The sequence below is a fragment of the Xiphophorus hellerii genome, chromosome 3 (genome assembly GCF_003331165.1).
Source record: "Xiphophorus hellerii strain 12219 chromosome 3, Xiphophorus_hellerii-4.1, whole genome shotgun sequence".
Lineage (NCBI taxonomy): Eukaryota > Metazoa > Chordata > Actinopteri > Cyprinodontiformes > Poeciliidae > Xiphophorus > Xiphophorus hellerii.
Window position 1 is genome coordinate 7,638,510 of NC_045674.1, and position 24,361 is coordinate 7,662,870.

General features: G+C 36.9%; 2 protein-coding genes across 3 annotated transcripts; both read right to left on the reverse strand.

The window, feature by feature from the left end:
• Positions 1–1,990: 1,990 nt before the first annotated feature.
• On the reverse strand, positions 1,991–11,040 carry LOC116716332 (vitelline membrane outer layer protein 1 homolog). Its single transcript, XM_032557238.1, has 6 exons — positions 11,033–11,040; positions 6,652–6,748; positions 5,672–5,983; positions 3,888–4,000; positions 3,062–3,368; positions 1,991–2,077 (listed from the first exon to the last, which is right to left on the reverse strand). Exons 1-6 carry the CDS (start codon positions 11,038–11,040, stop codon positions 2,075–2,077), a joined length of 840 nt encoding a protein of 279 aa, XP_032413129.1. The 3' UTR covers positions 1,991–2,074.
• A 387-nt stretch (positions 11,041–11,427) lies between these two features.
• On the reverse strand, positions 11,428–23,245 carry brd2b (bromodomain containing 2b). Of its 2 annotated transcripts, none has more exons than XM_032558791.1 (12): positions 23,105–23,245; positions 19,558–19,846; positions 19,202–19,339; positions 18,139–18,283; positions 17,654–17,817; positions 17,012–17,509; positions 15,795–15,923; positions 15,457–15,702; positions 15,095–15,348; positions 14,251–14,558; positions 13,550–13,675; positions 11,428–12,958 (listed from the first exon to the last, which is right to left on the reverse strand). In XM_032558791.1, the coding sequence occupies exons 1-12, from the start codon at positions 23,134–23,136 to the stop codon at positions 12,828–12,830; spliced, it is 2,460 nt and encodes an 819-aa protein (XP_032414682.1). In that variant the 5' UTR covers positions 23,137–23,245; the 3' UTR covers positions 11,428–12,827. The 2 variants fall into 2 exon arrangements, with proteins under 2 accessions (XP_032414682.1, XP_032414681.1); XM_032558790.1 differs by having other exon boundaries at positions 14,242–14,558.
• Positions 23,246–24,361: the final 1,116 nt, after the last annotated feature.

A 24,361-nucleotide genomic window follows, 5' to 3' on the forward strand; every position in this document is an offset into this window, starting at 1 on the left:
TTACGAGCTACATTATATTTACAGTTGAGTCAACACAGCTGGTGTGATCTATAAGCCAAGAGCTGTGAGCCCAAGGGAGTGTAAGGTCATTAAGGAGATGGCTTTGCCTCCAACCAAAACGCCAACCATCAGACCCGTTCTGTTCCCTACAGGAGGCATTAATGGCTCTTTAGGCAGACTGGTGAGCCGCTGGAGAGCTGCTAAAAGATGGTCAGAAACACCAAGAATCTGCGGTTTGGGATATTAAACTCATGACCCAGAGCATTTTCATTTCTTAGGTTTCACTCTGAGAACCAGAGGTAATGTTATTCAATGCTTTGCTGACGGCAGGTTGTTCTGAATAATGAAGTTTACTTGCAAGTAAGACGAAAAAAAATACATATTTTTACGACTGCTACAGTGTTCGGGAAGCAGCAGCGTTTCTATCAAAACAAGCTCTGTAGGTTTCTGCACCCAGAGGGTTCATAAGGTCCAGTAAGAGTTGAAGCTTTAGCCTTTATGCTTGGCATGGAACTAATTTAAAATCAGTGCTGTCCAAATATCTGTATACAGTTTTTTTATCAGGTGTGTCTGCAACTGATGAGATGTGGGTTCCAGAAGTGCTTTATGCAGTGCTGCCATCTAGTGATCAGTTAAGACCTTAATGTAAATAAAATTCATAAGATGCAAACTACAAATGCACTTCTTTTTCTGTTACTTGCACTGACTAATATATTCCTCATTACTACTTAAAGAATAGGTTAACAAAAGCTATTATCCCTCATGTCTAAGAATTGCATTTGTTCTTAAATACCAATCCACTATTTTACAAACTTCTAAGCTAACAATTGTATTTATGCTGAGATTACATTATATACAGGTAAACTAATTATTTTATTTTTTTAGCAGTTTGGTATACTGGTTTAGTTTGGAGCCTTTGATAAAGAGGGCTACACAAAAATGCGTGCCACACTTCTCAGATTTTAATTTTTTAAAGATTTTACTCCCATAGTGATTAAACTTAATCTTTAGGCCCTATGTGTGCCTGAGATCTAATAATAATGATAATAATTTACTTTTGTCACATTGCTGTTTTACAGAAAATTTTAAAAAAATGAAAACACATTTGAAAAACTCAAGTCAAATAACTAAAATAACAACCTGAAGGCATTTGAGACGTATTTCTAAGGTGAAAAAGTTCAGCTAAATTTTCAGCATAATTTCTTTTTCAGAAATAGCATTTCTGGACTTAAAGCGGTAATTGACCAGGGATTGACGATATTTTCTGGACTCTCAGTTCATTTTAACTAAAAATAAACCGCAGACAGAATCTAGTGACACAGCATTTATCCATGCTGACATTAGCATCTTCATTCTTTCATGAGGGCCAACAAAGTGCACTTAAGCCTCCGTCTCTGGCCAGTGAGCTCCGAAGTTTAATATGTGGTCAGCACCGGAGTATTCATTATCACAGCCGAGGGGCAACGCAACGGTACGTCAAAGACTGGAATCACTTTGTCCTGATTTGCAAAATCTTTGAAAAACCATTACCTCATTGTTAGATAACATCCTCAAGTTCTCCCCCATGATCCTACACACACACTCTGTTAGCCGATTAACTCCTCCCAGATTAATTAGAACCATTACTTCTGTGTTTTCCAGTCGTTGTCTTATCAACCTTTGTCAGACTTAAACTGTAAATTAATTAGCACCAACTCTCCTGTCATTTGGTAATTACCTCAGCAGCGGCAGGAGTTCAGTGAAAGCCTTACATCAGCACCTTATGCTTCTTCTAACTTTGCTGAAACCTCATTGGACATTAAGTGATAATACTCCCACACTGATGAGGTCTTCACCTGAAGAAGAGACGAATAGTTTACCTTGTCCAACAAGGAAGAGTTCTTATTTTTTTAGGATTATTAATATTGATGAAATAGATTTGATTAAATATTAATACTTTTTTGTGCAAAACTGCAGAAAATGTGGTTTTGAAAGTAATCCACCAAAAATCTGTGATTAAAGATGTTTTATTATAGCTTTCCTATTATAATGCTCTTTAGTTTGAAGGTATCAAAGATGTTCTAGAATCAGTTGATCACTGTGGAAAAGAACAAGAGAAATACTCATCAACATCACAGACAGATAACTGAAAAGGTGTAGAGTTACATATCAAGTTTGGTGTCATAATTCAGAAATAATGTTCTAAATGAAACCCTCTTTTCTCTAATCTCTGCCTGTGCAGAGATGTGAAAAAGCCCAAATTCAATGGATTTTGTTTTTATCAGACCTAAAGGTTTCAGATCAAGAAACAAATTTTACTAACAGACAGGATGATGAAATAAAGTAAAACCCTAGACCTATTAAGAATGTCCATTCTAATGAATACAATATTCAATGATTTTCAACCATGAACAGCAACATAATATACAAGATTATGTTGTTGCACCTCAATTAAATTTAAATACAGACTTTGATTAGGCCACTCTAAATCCTTCATTCTTAGAGTCATTCAGAGATTAACTTACTAATATGGTTGCGAGTATAAAACCTATACGTTTTCCTTAAAAACCTATAGTTATCTCTGATATTAAAATTGCTTTGATAATTGAAATTTTCATGTGTGAGAAAAAAGGCATAAACAGAAGAAAGTCGTGAGAGGGAAAGCAGATTTGCCCTGCAGTTTGTTAGTGATGATTTGTTGACTTCATGTTTTCCAAAACTATTTAATATTTGTAAAAATGCTTTAAATAAAATATGTAGGCAAACCAAAAGTATATGAAATGAGGAATCAACACATGAATGTGCTTTCAGATTAATTGCTTGGTTTCCAAATATCCCAAAAGTCCAAAAAACAGATCATTTGTGTAAGGAAAAAAAGAGTAAACAGATTCAATTTGGACTATATTTGGATTTTTGGGTCAGAACTTAAGCTTAATGTGATCACGGAAAGAGTTATCAACGATGAAAACTTTATATTCTAGAAAATGATAGCCGGGCTTTACTCAAGGGAACTAAAAAGCATTTCTATTTTTAAATCTTCTTTTGAGTTTCAGGGTTTTGCATCAGAAACCTTTTAACACACCTGCTGAGATTTGTTACAACAGAAAAGCCGGACATCGTTGAGAGAAGAGTCGTCCAGGGCCCACTGGTACTCCTCCATCTTGGTCTCTATGCCGCAGATGCCTCCGTTGGTGCAGTCTTCACTCCAATAGCCATAGTCACCCCACTGCATGCCGGGCGCTTCCAGCGTTGGGTTGCTGCTGCAGCGGAACTTGATGTTGTTAACGGCCGTGTCGTCTCCTAACAGTCCCTGTATGGGCTCCACGCGAATCTGGAAAGATGTCAGCACGCCGCCAGGGCAGTACTGAGGATGGGACCATTCTCCGGTACTAGACAGAAGGTGTCCAAATGCAGGAAGTTAGTATTAGAAAAGCAAGTATAATGACAATACAAGAATTTTGGTATTTTCATGACATTTTGATCAGCAACCAATTTATAACTGAAGAGGATTAGGGCAACTGAAAAAAAAAATCTAGTTTTAAAACTTGATTTTAAAGACTGTCCCAAATTTTGGACTGGATTTCAGTGTGGATAAAGTGCAGGTTCACAAATGTTATATCAAGGAACCAACTGGAAACAACATTTGAACTTTTGTATATCTAATTGTATTACATGATAATTCATGAATGTTCTGGAATTATGGAATGTTGTACATAATACCATCTCAATATTCTGAGCCTTGATATTAAAATTAAACTACTAATAGAGGCTGGTCACTTCTTTACGAGTGAGGAAACGTACAAAATCAGACAGTTATGGAGTGATGTGTCTGTCAGTGGGTTAGAGACCAGTTGAAATAGATTTGAATGGTCTCTTTGCTTTGTTATAAAAAAGTTCAACTTGCTCACTGTCCAGTGTGTGACTCGACGTAATACAGGAAGCTGCGGCTCTCGTCTTGGGAGCAGATGAGGCGGATCCCATTCAGGGCGGTGTCGTCCCCCCCGTACTGGTTGGTCTCCACCTGAGGAAATATGAACCAGTTCTCAGACAGAGAACTGGTCTTAGAACCAGTTCTCTGGTTCAGAGAACAGTTTATCTCTGTTCTGATACAGCAGCTGAGGAAAATCTAATCAGGTTAAATCATAGATGGTTTAGCTGGATATTTGCACAGTATGCACACAGGGCTGTGAGTTAATGTCTTGTAGCAAGAGGTTAAACAGAACCTTCTACATTTATTGATACCCCTCATGAAGATATGACCAAAATATTACGTAAAAAGTTAATTTTGTCAGTGGGGGAAACAACCTTTTAAGAAATGATTGGGTTTTTTTTATCTTTGGTTGCACAGCTAGTGACAGTGATGTTAATACTTTGCCCAACTCTTCAATAACCTTTCATATATTATCTTGAGCATCCAGAGAAAATAACCTGTAACCTTTACTTTTTGCACAACCTCTCAAGCTTGTTCAGAGTCCTGGATTCTCTCTCATGATCTTTTCTCTTCAGGTTACACCACAGATTGTCTGCAGGACTCAAGGGACGTTCTGACCGCTGGGATGACCATGGAAGAAGGTTGATTTGTCTGTGTTGATTTCATCACATCTTTTGGATAACTAATTGATCGATTGATTCATTCTAGCCTTTACTTATACAGGTACACACAACAACAAATGCCATAGAGTGCAATACTTCAAATCAACATTACAAGCAAGACAAGAATCAAGTGCCCTAAGGATAGCAAATTCCAGATTAATGTTCCAAGCAGAACATTTTATAATGTAAGAAATGATCTTGTTAAAAGCTTAGTGATTACACAGTACAATAACTCAATGAAGAGTCTGAATTAATATGAGTTGAGGCTTCTGAATGAGAAACAGGCCCGCAGCATCATGGATCCCCCATTGTACTTAACAGTGAGCATAATGTGCCATTCATATATTTCTTTCTTTCATGCCCATTTACAGCAATTGATCCAGAGCAGCTCAGTCTTAGTCTTGTTTGACCAAAGCACATTTTTCTACAGAGTTTAGCAAATTTTCTATGTTTACATTTGTGATGCGATAGACAGAAAAGACTTCTCACTGACAAACTCTAACATTATGTCTTGAAATATATTTTTTTCTTTACTGAATAAATATTTAGGTTTTTTTTAATTGTCATAGTAATTTTATGAAATAAAAAAATTATTTTTATATTACGTTTTCCTTTTAGGTGCTGAGTAATGTGAGTGTATGTGTGTTGTACATCTGTGTTTTAGAGGCTGCAGGCAGCTCTGTACAAAGATTACAGCCTAATCAAAATTTTGAGAAATTCAGGAGGTTCTCACTTTAGGTACCTTAAGCAATTGGGTTTGCATTTTAAAGTTATGAGAAATTAGAAATATACTATTCATTTATGAATTGCATTACGTAGTTGTCGTACTATTCGTATGGTTAATATTGAGTTAAAGTTAGTAAAGATGATACAAAGTAAATTAAAATAAGCAAAAAACTGACTAACGTCATTCTAAGCTACACTAAAGTTAGTATTTGATCAAATTTCTATATGCCAAGCTACATGAGGGTCCTTGACTTCAGTCATTAAAAGAAAAAATATCTATTTTAAAGATTGTTTTTAGATTATGGATTTCAGTAGGGGTGAATTTATATTTTAAATTGAAAATATTTGTAAATGTACATTTTTATCCCTTTACCCTGACACTGAATCCAACAGCAAAGAAGTTATCAGGACACATCTCTGGCCAGGTCCAGTCTCCAAATCTCTCTCCGTTGTTCACAGTCAGTACAGATCTGTACTGTCTGCTGTTAAAATCTTTGCCGGCTCGCTGCAGAAACTCCTTCTCACAAAAGCCGCTGGAGGCCACAGCTAGCAGGACCACGATGCTGAGCAGACTCGACATGCCGGCAACAGGAAAGTCAGTGTCTTCACTCTGGAAGGCTAAAAAACAAGTAAGAGCTAAAGGTTCCAACTCAAAGCTCTTATAGCTTCCCTGTAGTTTCTGGTATCAGCATGAATCATTTACAGAGTCACATTACGGAACGGCGTGGGAATAAACAGCTGGAGGTGGAGAAAGAGAAGACGCAGGGACTCTATTCAGCCTTCAGTGATATTTTGCAGCTCAGCAGTGGATCTTATCACCAAAAAGAGAAAAACAGGCAATAGAGTTCTTTAACCTGCAGGCTGCAACAAAAGGTTTGTGTTAACTTTAAAACAGAAAATGCAAAGACTAAAATAATACATCATGCATTATGGGTAAGAAGATATATTAAATAGGAGAAAGTTACTAAATTCAATTATTGACAAGGTGTTCTGGTCATGTAAATAAGGCGTTCTACAATCAATTAAACAATTCTACAAATTTAGCATCTGACCAAATATAGCTATTTTAGTGCAGGTTTCTAAAACTGGCTGAGAAAACTTTAAAACTCTGCCAAATGTTGAGGCTTTATGATATTACCGTTTCCAGCATAAGGTAATATGCTGCTGACTGATATTACCTTTGCTATGATCCAGACTGTTCGCAACCCTTTCTTGTTTCCTTTGTGCTTTTTAAATGTCCCACATGAGCAAGAGTATGCATCAAAGATTTAACTTTACCTGTCTTTGTACTTCCTGTAACCTCCAACTATTATGTCATTTAGATAGATAGATTGATTTTGATTAAACTCTCACAGCTTTCTCTGTATCTAATTGAGATGAAGTTGTGGATAAATATCTGATATATAAGTCCAAAACTGAATCCAATAAAATTACCGTATATAAGATTTTTCTTTTTTGTGTATTTGATTAAGAACAGTGGGAGTTTTTTCCACAAACAAATGTGAAGCATCAAAGTTTCCAATTTAAAAAAGCACACATATACGACTTACAGAAACAAAGTCTATTTATAATTTAAATTTGTTGTCTTTTTGCAGGTGAGCTCAAGAAGGTTTTATTTCATGCAAGCAACTCCGAATTTATTTAAGAAAATGTTTGTTTGTCTGACAGCATTTAGCTCAAGTAATTACATGCCATACAACGTTTATAATACAGCATGTAATGGCTATTAACTAGAGAATAGAAAGAAATATTCATCCTTGTGTGATCGCTTTTGCATAATGTCATCTTCCTAAAATAATGGCCTAAATCATTTTTGATGTGATTTTTTCATGTGAATTGCAGAGAATAAAAGTATCTCCACAATGAAAAATCTACTCATGTGCATTGAGGTTCTTTTCTTCACAGGAGTACTTGCTTTATCCTTTATTTAACATATTAATCTAATGACGTTTTAAAAATATAAAATGTAGTTTGGATGTAGTTATCATGTTCTTTGCTTTATTTCATCATGGTGACAAACCATCGTCCAGAGTGTTTTTATGTGAAAAACAAGTTTGGTGTAAAATTAACAGTCTTGTGTCAACTGGAACATGTTTAAGTTGGAGATTATGTTCCGACAAAAACTGGAAGGCTTTGTACGATGATGTCATCTAAGACTTTGTTGACAGAAATGATAAGGCAGGAGTTGTGCCAAGTTGCTTTACATTTTGCTGCAATAAGTCAGCTTGTCACTTTCTCACAAATCTGTTACCTGTAGGACACAGCTTAAAGGGACATGTATAGAAAAAAATTCTATCCCTCCTTCAAACTCTAACTCCAAACCCAATTCCAACCCTAATTTCAACCCTCCTTCCAACTATTCTACAAACCCTAACTCCAACCATAATTCTGAGCCTCCTTTTAGGACTCTTTCCAACGGTGAATCCAAATCCAACATTCCTTCCTTCCCTCCTTCAAATCTTCATTCAACCCTCCTTCCAACCCTCATTCCAGTCCTCCTTCCATACCTATTTCCAACCCTTCATTTAACCCTCCTTTTAATCCTACTTACAATCCTAATTACAACACAATTCTAAAACTTTTTTCAAGCCTCCTTCCAACCCCAAGTCGAACCCCAATTTCATCCATCTTCCAACCCTAATTCCAACCCTCCTTTCAGCCTTAACTCCAACCCTCCATTAAATCCTCCTTCAAACGTTAAGTCCAACCCTAATTGAAATAATCATTTCAACCCTCCTTCCAACCCTCTTCCAAACCTCCTTCTAACCATAAATTCAAGCCTAGTACCAACCCTAATATCAACCCCTTTTTCAAGCCTCTTTCCATACCTAATTCTAGCCCTCCTTCCAACCCTTGTTCCACCCTCCTTTTAAAACTCTTTCTAACCCTTTCTTTCTTACATTTCTGCAAGTCTTCTCTAGTTGACTTCAAATGCTATGACAATTTTCAGTAAAAATATTCAGTTTAAGGCATTCACACTGAATTTTCACAGGAAATGCAAACTTTTCAAATTACACATTTTCAATCACTTTTTTGCAAGGAAATATTTCAATAATACGTTGTTGACATTTAAATGTGAAGTAACATGTAATAGATGGGATAATAATAAAATAGAATTTTTCTGTCAGCTTACACAATAAAATCAGTGGGTAGAACTAAAATTACAGTAGATGGTAGTCTGCAAAAAATCTGCTTAAAACAACAACAATAAGCATAGAAATAATTATTGATAAATGCAATTTTTATTATTAAATTTAATATACATGTAGTTCTAACATAGAAATATGAATTTCATAGCTTATGTACTTATTTAATTGTGACACTTTTAATAAAAGACACTTTAAAAAAAACAGAAAAATCTTCCTTGCTTGTTCCAGATTAGATTTTGTAATCTGTAAATTATAATCTGAAGTGTCAACCTTCTCTTCCGAGACAACTGAAACTCTGACCTCTTCATTCTCTCCTCTATGTTGCCTTCACTTCCCAAAGACAAACACTTGAACAATGCTCTCCTGACATTTGGAGGCAGTGAGGTGTTAAAAATTATCCAAGCACAAAATTAGCTGAATGACCTGCTGCTTTTAAAGTCAAGAACAGAGAAGACCCTTGTGAGTTAAACAGATTTCCTCAGAGCACTTAATCAGCCATGTGGGGATAGTTTTCTTTTAAATGGAGAAAATGAAGCCAATGAAGTGGAACCAGAGAGTTTTAGAAGATAGAGTTTAAGAGGAGAACTGTTAAAACCTTAACTCTTATTGGTCCATCTCTCAGTTAAGACATAATTAAGAAAATAATCAACAAAGTACTCCTGCTGAAATAATGCATCCCACTTCATTAGTGACCAAACTCTTTATAATTGTTTTCATGCCGTTGTTAGTAACTGACTGAATGATTCCTCTGAGAAGAAAGAGTAATTAAGCTGGTGTTCTAGCTTCAAACCAAAATGCTGATTTGGACTTTTTTTTGTTCTAGAATATTGCCTGCAAAATGCAGACTCCTGTCAATAAATTTATTGAATTGAGTTTTGTCCTGGGATCAGTTCCCAAGAGGTTTTGCACAGTTAAAGTACAAATTCTCACAGGAAACAGTAATGAATTGGAGACTGACAACTTCATTATAACCTTTATATATATATTTGAAGTTTAGTTCTTAAAATGAACTTTGAAATCATTACTCAGTATCTAAGAGATTGATATGTTCTCAGAACATGCCTTAAAAAAAAATCTGCTGAGTTTGGCATTAAGTTTGAAAAGTCAAATTTATGCCTCAATCTTCAGACACTCCTGAAATAAAATAAACCATGTATCCCATCCATCACTGTGAAAATAATTAGATTCAGACCAAATAAATCCAACAGAGGTATAGTAGGGCATTGTTATTCTGTGTTGGCAATAAAACATAACTCGGCATGACAAATGTCATCGCAGATTAGGCGCTGACTGCCAGATTGTTTTATGTCTGATTGTTCCTCTGTAAATGTACAAGTGATGACACGGAAAACTAGAGAATGGGAGGCACAGCCTTAGAATCCTAGATTTTGTGTTTCAATCCAGGATTCTAACAACTTATCCTAAAAACTGAAGAAAAATATTCTATTCTATGATTTAATTTCATTGTTCAACAACTTAAATGACCATACAGGAAAGGTTTTGCAATGTAATCACAAAATAAACAGGATAATCTTGACTCATGGGTGCCATGTACAGAAAGTCAAAAGTGTGTTTATATTACCTGTTGTTGAAAACTCCAACTTCAACTTAAGCCATTTCCTGTTAACATTTTTCACATCAAGCTTGAATAAAGAGAACAGAAGAGTACCATGTACTGAACCTAGAGGAATGACAAAATTCACTCTGGAATGCGGAGAGGATGCATTAATATGTTCAAATTGGATATTTTAAGTGGAGATTCACAGCTCTTCTTGATTAAATAGAGCATTAAAATTAAAGGCATTACTATTGCATTTAATTCTGAATTTACAAATTATGTTTGTGTCCCTTAAATTTGAACTCAAAGTCCAAATCACACATGGTGCAGTTAAAGACTCTCGCTTGCCCCCGTGTCACAGTGGGCCATATATGACAGAGGGGAAGGCGAGCGTTGATCTGTGTCACATTATGTCAAAACCGTATTATGAAGAGGATGTTTTATCATCTCATCTCCTGCTGGCTGCTTTTCTGTCAAACCTGTTTGGCTGAGTTGTGGTGTTTGCAGGAGCTCTTCAGCGATTAATGATTTGTTCTCTGATGTGTCGTTTTACTCTTATTTTTTACTTATCGACATTAACATTGGTTAATCTACAGTATTAAACCATACAGTTCATGGCTGGCTCAAGGTTGATTGAGGACTAACTTCCTGTTAAGAAAACAGATTATGTGGAATCTGGGGACAAAGTTAATGGGCTGAGCTTAAAAGTAATCACAGATTATTTGTCATTTGCTGAGACGCAGCTGTGAACAAACCAAAACAAATACAAAGAAAAACCTAAATTTGTAGCATCAGAAGATGGTGATTCTTCACAAGATCCACTTGTATGTAGCTAAGAGGAACTAATTAGATGAACTATTCATGGAGAGCTCCGCGAGGAGGAACTTGAGTAACTGAACAGTGTTTTGTGTTATAGTCTTGCCCTTACAGTACAGCATTTTATTCTTAAGTTTTTATATATTTTAATACTTTTTATCTTTGTGTGAACCTACATGCCTAAATGTTATGCCGGTGTTTTGATGTTTACTTTCCCATTGCGTAACATTGAGAGATATTTCTATTCTACTCTACAAATGTCATTAAAATTTCTTGTATACCTGGAATCGAGTGGAATGTATTTATGACTTTTTATTATGACCCGTTTTGTAAAGTGCTTGAGATGACAATGTGAATTGGCACCATGTAAATAAACTGGTCTGAATTTTCTTTCACCTTGACAGTTTCTAAAGTCCAAACAGCTCTCCCTGCCATTGAAACTCATCTTTCACTTTTGGATTTTGGATTTATCTTTAACAAAAGACAGCTTGCAACAGAATGAAAATGTTTCACCTTGAACTGAAAGCCAGTAAATTCAGCATACAGACTGTAACATATCTGCTGCCACCTAGAGGAACCAAGTTATCATCACAATGAAAATGACAGTTTTCGAACAACTCCAGCACACTGGGTTTTTAATAGAAACTAGAAATGTCAAACAGAGACACAAAACTCACATTAGTCCTACAGAAGAGATTATTTGGTGTAATTTACAGTCCAATGAGAGGGTTTCCTCTAATAGAAGTAATTAGCTTAACAGGAGGCAGCAGTCTTAACAGTGTAAACAACTACTGGAATGACATTAATACATAAAAAGGGGAAAAAGTTGAAAAAGCAGAAATACATTACTTTGTGCAACAGCAAATACAGTTAAAGTATTTTATACAAGCGTTTCTTTTTGTGAACATTCAACAGCAGGTTCAACTTTTTGTAGTTTCAGGATCTCACTTAAATTCTTTAAAGGGGAAACTTAAAATAACTTTTTTAATAAGCAGCCACACTTGTTCCAGTAAGTGCAGTGCAACCAAAAATATTTGTTTGAAAAAAATGTTTCAGTATTAAAGATGTGTTCAATAAATAGAACATTCAGGAGCCCGATAGTTTTGATGCTTTTGTTTTTCTGTTTCTTTTGAAGAAGGAAAAACTGTAGCAGTTTTTCAGTTAGTGTTATTTTAATTTAAAAAAAAAGAAATTTTAGGAGAACTCCCAGTAAATCAGTCAAATCTGGAAAATGTGCAACTTACTGCTAAACTTTGTAATTACAGTAGGTCAAACTTATTCTATACAGTTCTACAAACCCACTACTGTACAGGATTGAAGACTGACTACAGCAGAAATGTCACCGCAACACAGAGAGGAACAAGTCGTGCTTCAAACCGTTAAATGTAATCAACTTCGGGTTTTTACATAAGTATGAAAAGCACCATATGGTCGCTTTTAAACACCACTAAAATGCTGTTGGATCTGGAACATGAGAAGGAAGCACATAGTTCTGCTAACATCTGGTTCCTTCAACATTTAAAATCAAACCGGAAGTGAAGTTAAATTTAAGAAAGCTAAGGTCCGCGACTAAAGGTTTGCTGGTTCAAACTCCAGGATGTTTTGAGATATGGGAGAAAATAACTTGTTCATCTGTTCAGGATAAACTTAAGTGCCAGCCAATCGCAGATCTGAGTACAGTCCGTTTTTCCACATCATTTTTTTTTTCTTTCTTTTTTTTAAAATAGCGCCTCCCTCTTTGGGGATAATAAAAATCTTCTTTATAAAAGAAACAATAAAATTGTACAGGTATTTACAAAGCCGGGGGAGGAAAAACCAAGGCATTTTGTGTTTGGGGATTTGCATCTTTTAGTCCCACATTCACAATAAATTTAGCTGATTTCTCAGTTGAAAAAAAAAAAACAAAACAAAAAAAAAAAAACTGTTTCAGGGTGTATTGTGTCCTGGGCCAGCCCAAGTCCCTGAGTTATCAGTGCTTCTTTTGTTTTAAGCTTGTGTTTATGAATTCAAGTCGAGTCTGAATCACTTGTGTCTGACGACGAGGACGAAGAAGAGGAAGAGGAAGAGTCTGAGCTGGAGCTGCTGCCGCTGAGGCGTGACGGCTGGGCGTGCGCCTCCACAGCGCTGGGCTTTTCCACTGAGAAGAGCAAATAGAAGTTAGAAAGAGACTTACTTATAACAGGAAGACCATATTTGCACCAAAATCACACCTCTAAAGATGAGCCAGTGATTTTCACCACACCTCCAACACTGTCTGAGGATTTATGGAGATATGAACCAAACATGGTGTGCCTTCCGGCCAAATATCTCTGATGCCCATTATTTTTAGAAAGTGGAGGTTTTCTTGTACATAGCTTTCCCACATAATTGTTCGGTATAATTGCATTCGTACTCTAATGAACACATGATGACTTCAGGAAACGTTGGCAACAGGGAATAATAATTCCCACTGTAAAAATGATAGACTTACGCTGACTGCTGGTCTCCTCCCAGACTGATTGGAAGCAACGGTTACTTATTTTTCATTTTAAACATGAATGGATGGATTTAAGTGGTTGAATCTTATCAAAACTCACCTAAACCACAAAAATATATGTACAAAAAAAAAGTTTTGTATTGGTAATATTTACTTAAACTAGAGTTATTTTCTTTTTTGAATCTAAAATTTTTTGAATGTTTTCTTTATAACAAGTGAAATTTGCATTTGAACAGCAGAGTGTGAACTCACCTTTAGGCTTAGTGGTTTTTTTCACCGAGTTGAGCTGTCCACTGACGTCCTGCAGCCTCCTCTCCAGCTCCCTCCTCTTCTCCAGAGTCAGCTCCTCCTTAGACATACTGCCTTTATTCTTCACTTCTGCAAATAAACATTCACATGTTGATTTTGGAAAACATTTTTTTGCAGTAGATACAGCTTTTGCTACACATGATGAAGCGTGCATTAGTGTTATTGCATTTTAGAAAGTAAAATGTCCTTAAAGGACTGGAAATATTTGTTTATTTGCAACTTTTTATACGTTTGTTATATTGTATTGAAAAGGCTTAAGTGGTAAAATGAAAAATCTGCAGAATCTTCCACATTTTTTTATCCAATCAATCGATTAATCATCAGAAAAAACAGATTACTAAAATAATTGTTAGTTGAACTCCCAAACTACATTCAACTTTTAAATGTGGATCTCAATGAATCAAAACATGACGAAAGTTATTTTTTCCTGTAATGTAGTTAAAAGGAACATTTGGATTTTGGTTCATTTTTGATGAATATGAATTTCAGCTAAAGAAGTCAAATAAATAAGTACGTCTGTGTAAGTACGTCTGTGTTTTGTACAGTATATAAGAATAACCCTTTTCAGTTGTTCTATAAACACATAAAAACAGGATAGAGGACATTACCAATCAATAGATGGAGGCGTTATCTACCTTGCTCACCGTAAGGCTTACGGGGTTTCTTTCTCAGACACGTCATGACGTAGCGCTCCAGCTCCTTCAGTGTGGACGGCTTTAAGGTTTCAAAGTCGATTTCGATCTCCTCCGGGTTGGTGTCCCTCAGGGACGGCTCCCTGGATTGGATGATGTGGACCACCCGGCCGAGCTTCTCGCCTGGCAGCTTGTTGATGTCGAGGCTGAGCTGGCGCTTCTCGTCGTACGTCATGGGAACGATCTCCTCCTCTTCCTCCGAGTCGTAGTGGGGAAGCATGGACGGGGCCAGCGTTGGATAGAAAGGTTTCTTTGCCGTCCTGGAGGACGAAATGTACAGCAGCAGCTGTCAGAGGTCAGGTTTGTTTTCGATTAAAAAAGAAATAAGTTGCATGAAAAACAGGAAGGTTTTGTACACTTTTCCCATAGTAAGATTCAAGAATTCAGATAGAAACAATACAAATGAACTAAGGAATTATTTTTTTTTACAGCAGGGATAAGGTAAACTAAAATATAGCAACGTTATGTCTCATTCGCATACACCCTGTACACTGGTCAGAAAACAAAACACTTAAAAAAATGTTTTAAATCACCCAATTTCATGAGCTTCAACATATAAAACATTTAAGGCAAGCTTTATTTCAATTCTACAAATCAATAAGACACTACAAGGAATAATAAATGTTCATTACAATCTAAAATTGTGTTATGGTAAATGACATTCCCTATCCCTAACCCTATCTCAAGCACTTTCCAGGACCTTACACAGAAATCAAAGACTTTGCAAACACCTAACTGAAACTGAAGCGCCAGTAGAAACCCTGCATGGGGATTAAGATTGTTTTCTGCTACTAACTTGTTGTTCTTGTTGCTCTTCTTTGTCTGGGCTTTCTTCACTTGCGAAACGCCTGCTCTGGCTGATTTGCTCTTCAACATCTTGCCCGGCATCTTCCATTCCTCTGAACCGGCTCTGCTCCGGCCAGTACGGCTACGCTTCTCTATCTTCTTCTTTTTCTTCTTCTCTTTCTTCTCCTTTTTCTCCTTTTTTTTCTTGGGTTTGACGATGGGACCTTGGGACAGAGCAGCCAGCTGTTCATGCACGGCCCGGAGCTGTAAATAAAAAAAAACAAAACACATTTTATAAATTAGTCTCTTTCACTGGGATGTTTTAGTGAACTAAAAAGGGGATGCGAATGACACGGTGGGCGGAACACTTACTTGAGTACACACCTGATCCTGTAACTCAGCCAGGCGGTGTGCACGCTCTTCTTCGCTGTCTGAGCTCAGGCTGCTCTCGCTCTCTTCACTGTCGCTGCTGGGCTCGCTCTCAGAGGTGGAGGAGGACGACGAGGAGGAGGACGAAGAAGATGACGAAGACGATGTGGGATGTCCGATGACGGACATGGCCGTGTGTTCCATCAGCGGTTCGTCTGGCATCTTGGCAAAACGGAACTCAAAAACGTCCTTAGGAAAAAAATAAATAAACGGTTCCTCATTCCTCAAACTGAGCGCCAGACATGAAGCGTGGTCTGGTCCAAGCAGAAAGATCCGCTCACCTGCAGCTTCCGTGCCATCGCCACGACATCGTGGTCCGGTGGGTTGTATTTGTAGCAGTTTGAGAACATCAGTCTGACGTCGCTGGCAAACTGTTGGGCGTCCCTGTATTCACGGCAGTCCATCTTTCTCTGATATACAGTTTGAAAAGAAAACATGTCAAAATAACTCCCAGGAAGCTCTTGGTTAAAATTGTCATATTACAAAACAAATATATGAGACCTAAATAGAAAGCAACTAAATCACAGAAAAATAATTATAGAATTTCAACAAATGTTATGGTCAAGTTAAAAATCAAATAATCTAAGTATTTTGTAATAAAAAAGAAGCACATATGCTACATACTAAAGAAAAGAAACGATCCATCTTTAAAGTAACAAAAATAAAATACTCAACTTAAAATATTTTAAACTGATGCTACATTTCAAATTTGAAGCAAATTCTGTAGTAGTTATGAGATTGTGTTCTACTTTAACTTAAAAATAAAATAATGTTCAGGATAGTTTTTTATTTTGAGTAATTGCTTGATAACAGGCTTATATTTAGCTTTATCCTTTACTCTAATGGACCATCTGACTGTAGCAAACAGCTATGAAATTACTTCAGCAAACACCAATGCCGACTCCTCTGTGTAATGCTTTGATATAAATAATTTAGCCCATTAACATGTTTTTTTTGTACTTCCCATTATTTCTGTCCAAACAGAAATCAGAAAAAATATTATTAATTATTAAACCGAAATTGCCTTGCTTTCCCCTTTGTTTGCTTTGTAAATTCCTGGATAAATTTATGTTCCCTGTATAAAGATGATATTTATTATTCTCAAAATGGGAGGATCTATTTAATGTGAAATGACACAGCAGCCTACAGCAGGGAGACCTCTCCCACATGGGAGCTGGACAAACACAGACAAAAAGTAGAATTGGCTAAATACGTTTTTTTATACCAAACATGAGCACAGGGGACACTGAGACTTAATAAACTCTGCAGATACCAAATTACATGATACTCCACACTTTTCTACATATGTTTGCCAAATTCAGTGACACTGCATTTTCAGCTTCGTTTTGTCTGGATTCAAATAGGAGTCCAAACTTTGAGAATTATTTCATTAGACCATTTAACAGTTTATTAAAAGCAATAATAGTTAACATCATTTTAACAAGGAACAAAACTTTTTTTCCCCTTGCTTGTGTTGCTTTTCTATCCATTCAGTTACCTTGATGGTGCTGAGGTCCATGGGACACTTGATGATGTCATGGTAGTCGTGAAGCCCCAGAGCAGTCGTGTCTACAGGTGTGTAGAAGGGCCAAGCATACGCCGCGTGTTTCTTTGACAGCATCTCTTTGAGCAGCCCACTGCAGTACCTCAGCTGGGGACTCAGCTTGCCTTTCTTGGAGAGCTGAGGCTGGACAGAGTCGGGCAGGTCCTTCTTAGGCGGTTTGATGGGACGGCCGCTGCCAACCCTTCGGCCCGTCCCGGCCATCATTGGCTGCAGGAGAACGGGACCGCCAGAGCTCCTAACGAGGCCCATGCCAGGTGGGGTCTCCAGGCTCATGCTTCCCATGGAGGAAATGGTGTGCATGGAGGTGTCATGGACTTGACCCCCGTGACCTCCTTTCCCCAAGCCCACCATGTGCGTTGACCCCGACATGCCAACAGTAAAACCCAAGGTGGAGGGAGTTGTGGTGTCCGCTTTACGCTTCACACCTTTTTTCTGCACAAAAGAGAACCACAATTTTGCTTATTTCTCTTATAAGCAAAAGCAATCACTCTAAACTTAGTAAAACCTACAAATCATCTCTTATCATATACATTTAAGGCACAGCAATCAAAAAACACATCAAGTATTTATACACACCTTAGTGGTAGGCTGTGTAGGAGGCAGGCCCATGATGTTTGCTGGAGGCAGACTTTTGGTTAGAACAGTCTGAGGAGAGTTGGCCAGCATGGAGTCACCAGTATCAGAGGAGGAAGGTGAGTAGGCGGACTGAGACACCGCTGGCACCTGCTGAGCCCGAGATGCTGCACACGGCGCAGAATGTAACACATGAGGAAGAGATACTACTGCTAGCAATTAATAAAGATAAAAAGAATAAATAAATAATGCCATACATCAAGTGTTATGTTCTCTTACACATTTTTTTATTAATTAGATAATGAATTCTCATCAAAAAAGTAGGAAATGTTTCAAAATTAATCTGGTTTAATCACATTACAAGAAAATAGCTGATAACAGAAACTTAGCTGAGAGTGAAAAGTTTCATGAGCACAGTCTTCAGAAAATGTTACATAAATTAAGATGGTACATTTTCAATACTCTTAATCAGACAATATTTTTCTCACAGTTAGACTTGCGGCCTCTTCCTCTGCTGTTCTTGCTACGAGGAGCAGGAGGAGGCAGCTCAACTTCCTCTTGGGGCATCTGAGCTACCTTCTGGAGGAAGATCTTCTCCAAGGACTGGGCCATCAGCACAATGTCATCAGTAGGCTAAACAGGGAAAACATTAGACTTTAGAAATATTGGTATTCTGCTACAAATGTACATTATATTATCATTTGAGAATGCCACACTGGTTTTTAGTGTAGAATGAGAATTAGTTACAGCTGAAAAGAATTAGTTGACATAATCAACTATGCAAACTGTAGTCAATATGTCTTTTTGTACAGGCATCCACAGCATGTCAGAAAGGATTTAGGGGGATCATAACTGTACTTTCTAATTTTGCATGTTTTTTTATAATTCTTTTTTTAGCGTGAGTCTGTGCTACGAATGTGTAATTTGTTTGTAAAAAACAAACAAATTGTTAGCTCGTTATTTAAATCAATTCATTTTTAAAAAATAATAAAACACACACCAAATCAGTTTTAGTAGCAGCAGCACAGTGGAACACTGTCAAGTGTACAGAAGATGGACACAGATGGACGGAAGGATGGGTGGATCTTAAGTGATCCACAGACTCACTGAATACTCCTAATAATTACACAGAATAATTCATAAAAAATACCTTCAATAAATTCCACATTCCAAACTCAAAGACAAACATTCATTTATGACAGTTCTAGTTATTTCTGTTATTTGAACTGTTGGTTTAGAAAAGCAGTTCCTCAACCATTTCTCATTTTCTTCTTGTTTCAAGGAAAACCTGTCAACGCTTAACTGGTCAATACATCAACTTGTGTATTTTCTGAGAAAAGGTTTAAGCAGTCTGATGTTCCCAGCTCAACACATTTGAAGATGTTTTCTAGGCCATCAACATCTCTTATGCTATTGAGATTTAAAAATTGGCTCACAGTGCAATTCTGCCCCCAGACAGGTTTATTGCAAAGCTGCAGAAACTTCCTTGTTTTTGCTTTGGGTTCTATTTTAATGCTTTCTCCCTGAGTAAGTTCAGAAATCTCAACCTACCTTGTTGTAGATGTAGCAGTTAGTAAACATTGTGTTGAAGTCCTGAATGCACTCTCCGGCACTTTGGTAAAAGTTGTTTTCCAAACGCTTCTTTATTGTCCCCATGTCCATCGGCTGTTTGATGATTTTATAATAATCCTGGAAAAGGTGAAACAATGTAGTACTTAATTTGTTTTGGGATTTTAAAATTTACAAGAATGTGAAAGACTGTGATAAACTATTCATTTTCTAGTCAAGTAAATAAGTGAGGAAGTTTACCCAAAAATGATGCATTTTTAAAAATATTTTAACAATGACGTTTGAGTTGATTTAATGCAACAAGCAGCAAAACCCATCATGTAAAAGGTGTGACCTACTGGCAGGTTTAGTCTGTAAGCATCCACAGGCTCATGGAACGGCCAGGCAAAGTGGTGCCTCCACAAACACTTGATGAGAGTTTTCTGGAGGTACTGCAGCTGGTTGGTCATGCGGCCTGGACGGCTGGGGTCCTTTACCGGGGGCTGCGGAGGGGCAGGGGTAGCCTGCGTCATTGTGTGTGGCAAGGAGGGGCTTTCAAAGTCCTCGTACAGCAGGGAGGGCTTGCGAATACGTTTTCCCGAGCTGCAGTGCTGATCCAACATGCCACTGGACAACCCAACCAGAGAGCTGAGGTCAGAGAGAAACGCGAGAGAAAAAAAAGAGTTTGAATTATAGGAAGTCAACGTATCTGTGACAAAGACATCAAAGGGAAATAATCTGCCTTTATACACTTGACCCACTCATTCCAATTAGCCACATGAAAAGAAAAGCTGTCCTCCCATTCGCATAACTTGTCCAGGGAACTGGAATTCCTTCAACATTGCTACTTTTACCACTTTCATGAGAACCAGCACTGCATGGAGCCAACAGCAAACACACTTTCATCGATCATGTGATAAGGCTGGCAGATAAGGCTCCAAATCTTATCTGTACACTAAATAAATGATGACATTCAGGAAACAACTATTTTAACAGAGAGTAGTCTTAATTTTGTCATCAGTTTAATTTAGAGCTCAAGAAACTCTAGTTAGTTCTCAAATTCTATTTAAACTTGATTTGCAATAGTAGTAGTCACACTGTTTATATTTGATTTTATATATTATTTTAAATAACACAAACTGCAAAGCTAACTGAAACAGCTGCAATGACTAAACAAAACAGAAGTGAAGTAGCAGCAATCTAGTTTACTCAGCAATATAATAAATCTTTTTACAAAGCTTGTATTGTTTAGAGCTGCTTAAGTTATTTAACCATTCTAAACACACTGGGTGTGGTTTTATTCTACAATGTTTTAATCAAAGCATATATTATTTGTTTTAATTAATTACATGGGTTTTGCAAGAACATTAATAACTCAAAGTATAAAGTATGTAAATCAGGAACCCAAGCTTTAAAAAATGTTAGCCACAAAAATGCAAAATGAAAAGCAAACAGACAAAAAAAACAAAACATTGTCTCACCAAAAACATGAATCAGTGTTGCACACCACTTCAGTCCATGCCTTTAAAGATAACTGGTAATTATCTATTGGACAGTTGACATGACCAGGTTGTAGGTTTCTAAGTCTTAATTGTGTTAAATAAAAAGTGAGACCATGTCAGTGTCCTTTACATGCCACAACATCCATCACAACCATATTCTATAGAGACCATATAACTACCCAAGCCACAGAGTTCAGCCAGTCAATGTTGTTAGGAAAATGTCATGTCAAACTTAATCCCATCAGGAAAAAGCAAAAAAAAAAAGTACTATAAATCTAAAAGGAGTATAAACACCACAATGTAAACAATCTGGACTACATATGATGTAAAAGGCCAAAGAATAAAAATGAAACTTTAACATGTTTTTTAAAAGGTTGTGTAAGCTACAGTCACTTTAAGATACAAGGTTAAACAAATGAAAAACACTGTTGCCAAGTTACAAGCTGCATGTCTATTTAGCAAATAGCTTCACTAATAAACTAACATCTGCTCATTATAATCCCAAATGCTAAAATATAGAGCACCAAAAGGCAAAAGGTGAAATCTGTACAATAAGCATGTTTACTTGAAAATTAATTATAAACTGTTTAATCTGCATTCAAATTTAGAAATCCACATTAAAAAAAAAAAAAAATTGCTCATCTAATATAATTACTGAGTTTACTGCTTATTTGCATTAGGGTTCTTTATAGTTTTACCAAAATAACATTCAATTTCTTTGGACACCGCCATGAAACACAATATAAATGAATATTTCTGAAAAATAAATAGTATTGCTTCCAGAAGCAATGAATGTAAATACATACATATTTTATCATTTCTTGTAAAATTTAAGACCTTGCAGAAATCCTGTAGTTATAAGTTTGTGATGTGCTAATTAATTTACTGACATTCAGATAGACTCATCACATCCCTACGTCCCTCTAACTAGAAATCAGATTAGGCAGAAATTGGATCTCACTCAATAAATCTAAAAACTCAGTTGGCCAACTGACATAGAAGCTGTGGCAAAGCTTGTGGCCTGATTTTCAACATGAAATCAGAATGATGAAATGCAATAGGCAGCAAAAAAAATGGCCTGTATTTGCAGTAAACACAGTAGAATTTATTTCACTTTATAGCATTTCTAAAATATGGAATGAGAACATTAATTATACATTTCTTTACAAAAAACAAAGTTTATTTTACTCCCAAAGATCAAACAACTCCACCATGTAATTAAAATAGGTGATATTGCATAAGAGTTCATTTGAAAAATTAGTTACAGCAGAGTACACTAATGGTAGCTTGCTGAAGTGGTTAGTTTTTTTTTCCTGCATCTTTCAAAATGTGATTTTTTTACATTTTTGCCACATAATGCTTTTCTGTAATAAGCTAGTAAGATGAATGATGCTAACAAGTTTACCATATCTTTTTTTAATATGCTAAACATCATTGACTCACTATATGAATTATTGTCTTATACACACAAACTTGTGGAGTCATTTGTCATCCAAAAGGATTAAAATTTTAGCCTTATGCAAATAATATTTTGCATTCTACATGATTCATTGTTTGAAAATAATCAAATTAATGTTTCCAGTGTCTTGTCACCCTCACTGTTTTGCTATTAACAGCGCTATGTCTATGTTTTAATATGTAATATTGCAATTTGACAATACAAAAGCAGTACAGTTGCAATTACAAATCGGACTGCGAGACTTCCAATCTCCTGGCTGATGATGGCGTGGTTTGAACGCCCCGCCTTCATTGTTTGTAAACACACACAATCCTCAAAGACGAAAACATGTCTTTACTTACTAATTATTATTTTTTTGTTAATATCAGAGCTTTACCGTCAACCTGGTAAACAGTTCTTGCTATTTCGTCGCATCATAGAGGAGTCTAATCCTTCAGAGCTGAAGCTGTCGCTAAGGCATCCATTAATATCCTCCCAAATCCAACGGTTCGTTGAAGGGCTATCGATTTGCTCTGGTTAATTGCGTATGTGGACGTACGCTCGAGCAGTTAATTGTGAAAAATCATCTTAATAATGCTTGCATAAAGATGGAGGATAGCATTGCCAGGCTCTGTGAGCGATGAATGACCCGCCTGACAGAAAGCCGGCGGGGAGCAGCCTGCTGAGACAGCCGATGGGGCTGCAGCTGTCATCTACCGACTGCTGCTTGTACACTGAGAGTTTGTATAGCAAACGCATGACCAATTCCGGATATACTTTTAGAATACGTTAGCCAATTGATACAGAAATAATAGCCAGTTTTGAGAGCTAGCTAAATCCGTCTGTAACCGCTGGCTCAAGAAGCTAACGGTAACGCTGACGATAAAAAAAAAAAAATGTCCGTTTTAGAAAGCACATGAAGGCCAGTAAAATATCTTAAATCTACAAAAAGCTGCCTGAAATTACCTGTCTTGAGGTGGGTTGACGGCCGCTTCCATTGGGTTGAGGGCGGACTGTTATTACCATCAATTTCTCTCCTTTTTTCAACCGCTGTTGTCGCTGCTGTTCAACCTCACAACCACTACGCAGCTCTGAAATGAAATGGCGACTGGCTGCTTCCGCTTGAATCTATAAATACTCGTCACGTGGCAGTGTTGCGTCTGTCCGGTGACGTCAGCTGTACCTCTGGGTTCTCATTGGCTGGTTGCTGTTGTCTGTCAAACACACCTAGCGCACCAGTTCACTGAATCCAAGCTGTCATGCTGCTGTGGTTGCTTTATTTTTGAGGTTGCTCTTTCTTTATAGATATAAAGATTACTGTTGGCCTGTACAACAATTTTTGAACCCAAACAGTCTTTAGGCATGCATACTCCATATTTTTCATTCTGAAACCCTTAAGGGTCTTGAGCAAATTTTGAAGTTTAAATTTAAACGTTTACTTCGAAGACATATTTTTACAGACATAAAACCTGTAAAAACAAACATATATATAGAAAAAATAGTATAATATAATAATTAAAGGTGAAAAAAGACATTACGGGCGTGCCGTGGTGGCGTAGGGGTTAGCGCGACCCACATTTGGAGGCCTCAAGTCCTCGACGCGGCGGTCGCGGGTTCGACTCCCGGACCCGGCGACATTTACCGCATGTCTTCCCCCCTCTCCTTCCCTGTTTCCTGTCAGCCTACTTCATAAAAAGGGACACTAGAGCCCACAAAAAGACCCCCTGGAGGGGTTACAAAAAAAAAAAAAAAAAAAAAAAAAAAGACATTACACAAGAATCAGTAATCATTAAATCTGATAGTCATATACAGTATATTGTCCTGCAAAAGCAGCATGAAGGGCCATGTCATCTTAATGTGCTACCATTGTCAATTTATTTTTTATTATTGGTGTACAAAGTGATCAGATACATCATAATTTAATTGTGGAGCTTTATTAACTTAAGATATTCACTTTTGATGAAAAAATATTTCAGTTAATTATTTCCCAAATTTTCAACCAACTTGAAAAGCTAAAGTTGCAAATCAAGCTGACTAACTAACAGAAGGAAGAGGTAATGGAAGTAACTGTAAAATTAAGAACTAGAAAAAGTTAGCTCCATGTAAAAGTGTGGACTTGCATGAAAATGGCCTCCCAAGGAAAGTTTCACACAAAATTGTTTGCTTACTTCTCCTTCTTTGTTGCTTAGGACATTTGGGGAAAAAAATGTTTACCTTTACCTC

Bases quoted from the DNA above. Each gene is read 5' to 3' on its own strand.
- LOC116716332 (XM_032557238.1), bottom strand. The intron at 5,984-6,651 runs GTGAGAGTTTAA...GATTCATGCTGA, and splicing joins AATTAGATACAGAGAAAGCT to TACCAGAAACTACAGGGAAG. The intron at 4,001-5,671 runs GTAAAGGGATAA...ATATTTCCTCAG, and splicing joins CTGTTGGATTCAGTGTCAGG to GTGGAGACCAACCAGTACGG.
- brd2b (XM_032558790.1), bottom strand. From the start codon at position 23,136: ATGGAAGCGGCCGTCAACCCACCTCAAGACAG. The intron at 17,818-18,138 runs GTGAGAAAAATA...CGCCGTGTGCAG, and splicing joins AAGAGGCCGCAAGTCTAACT to CATCTCGGGCTCAGCAGGTG. The intron at 12,959-13,549 runs GTGAGTTCACAC...TGCTCTTCTCAG, and splicing joins AAAAACCACTAAGCCTAAAG to TGGAAAAGCCCAGCGCTGTG.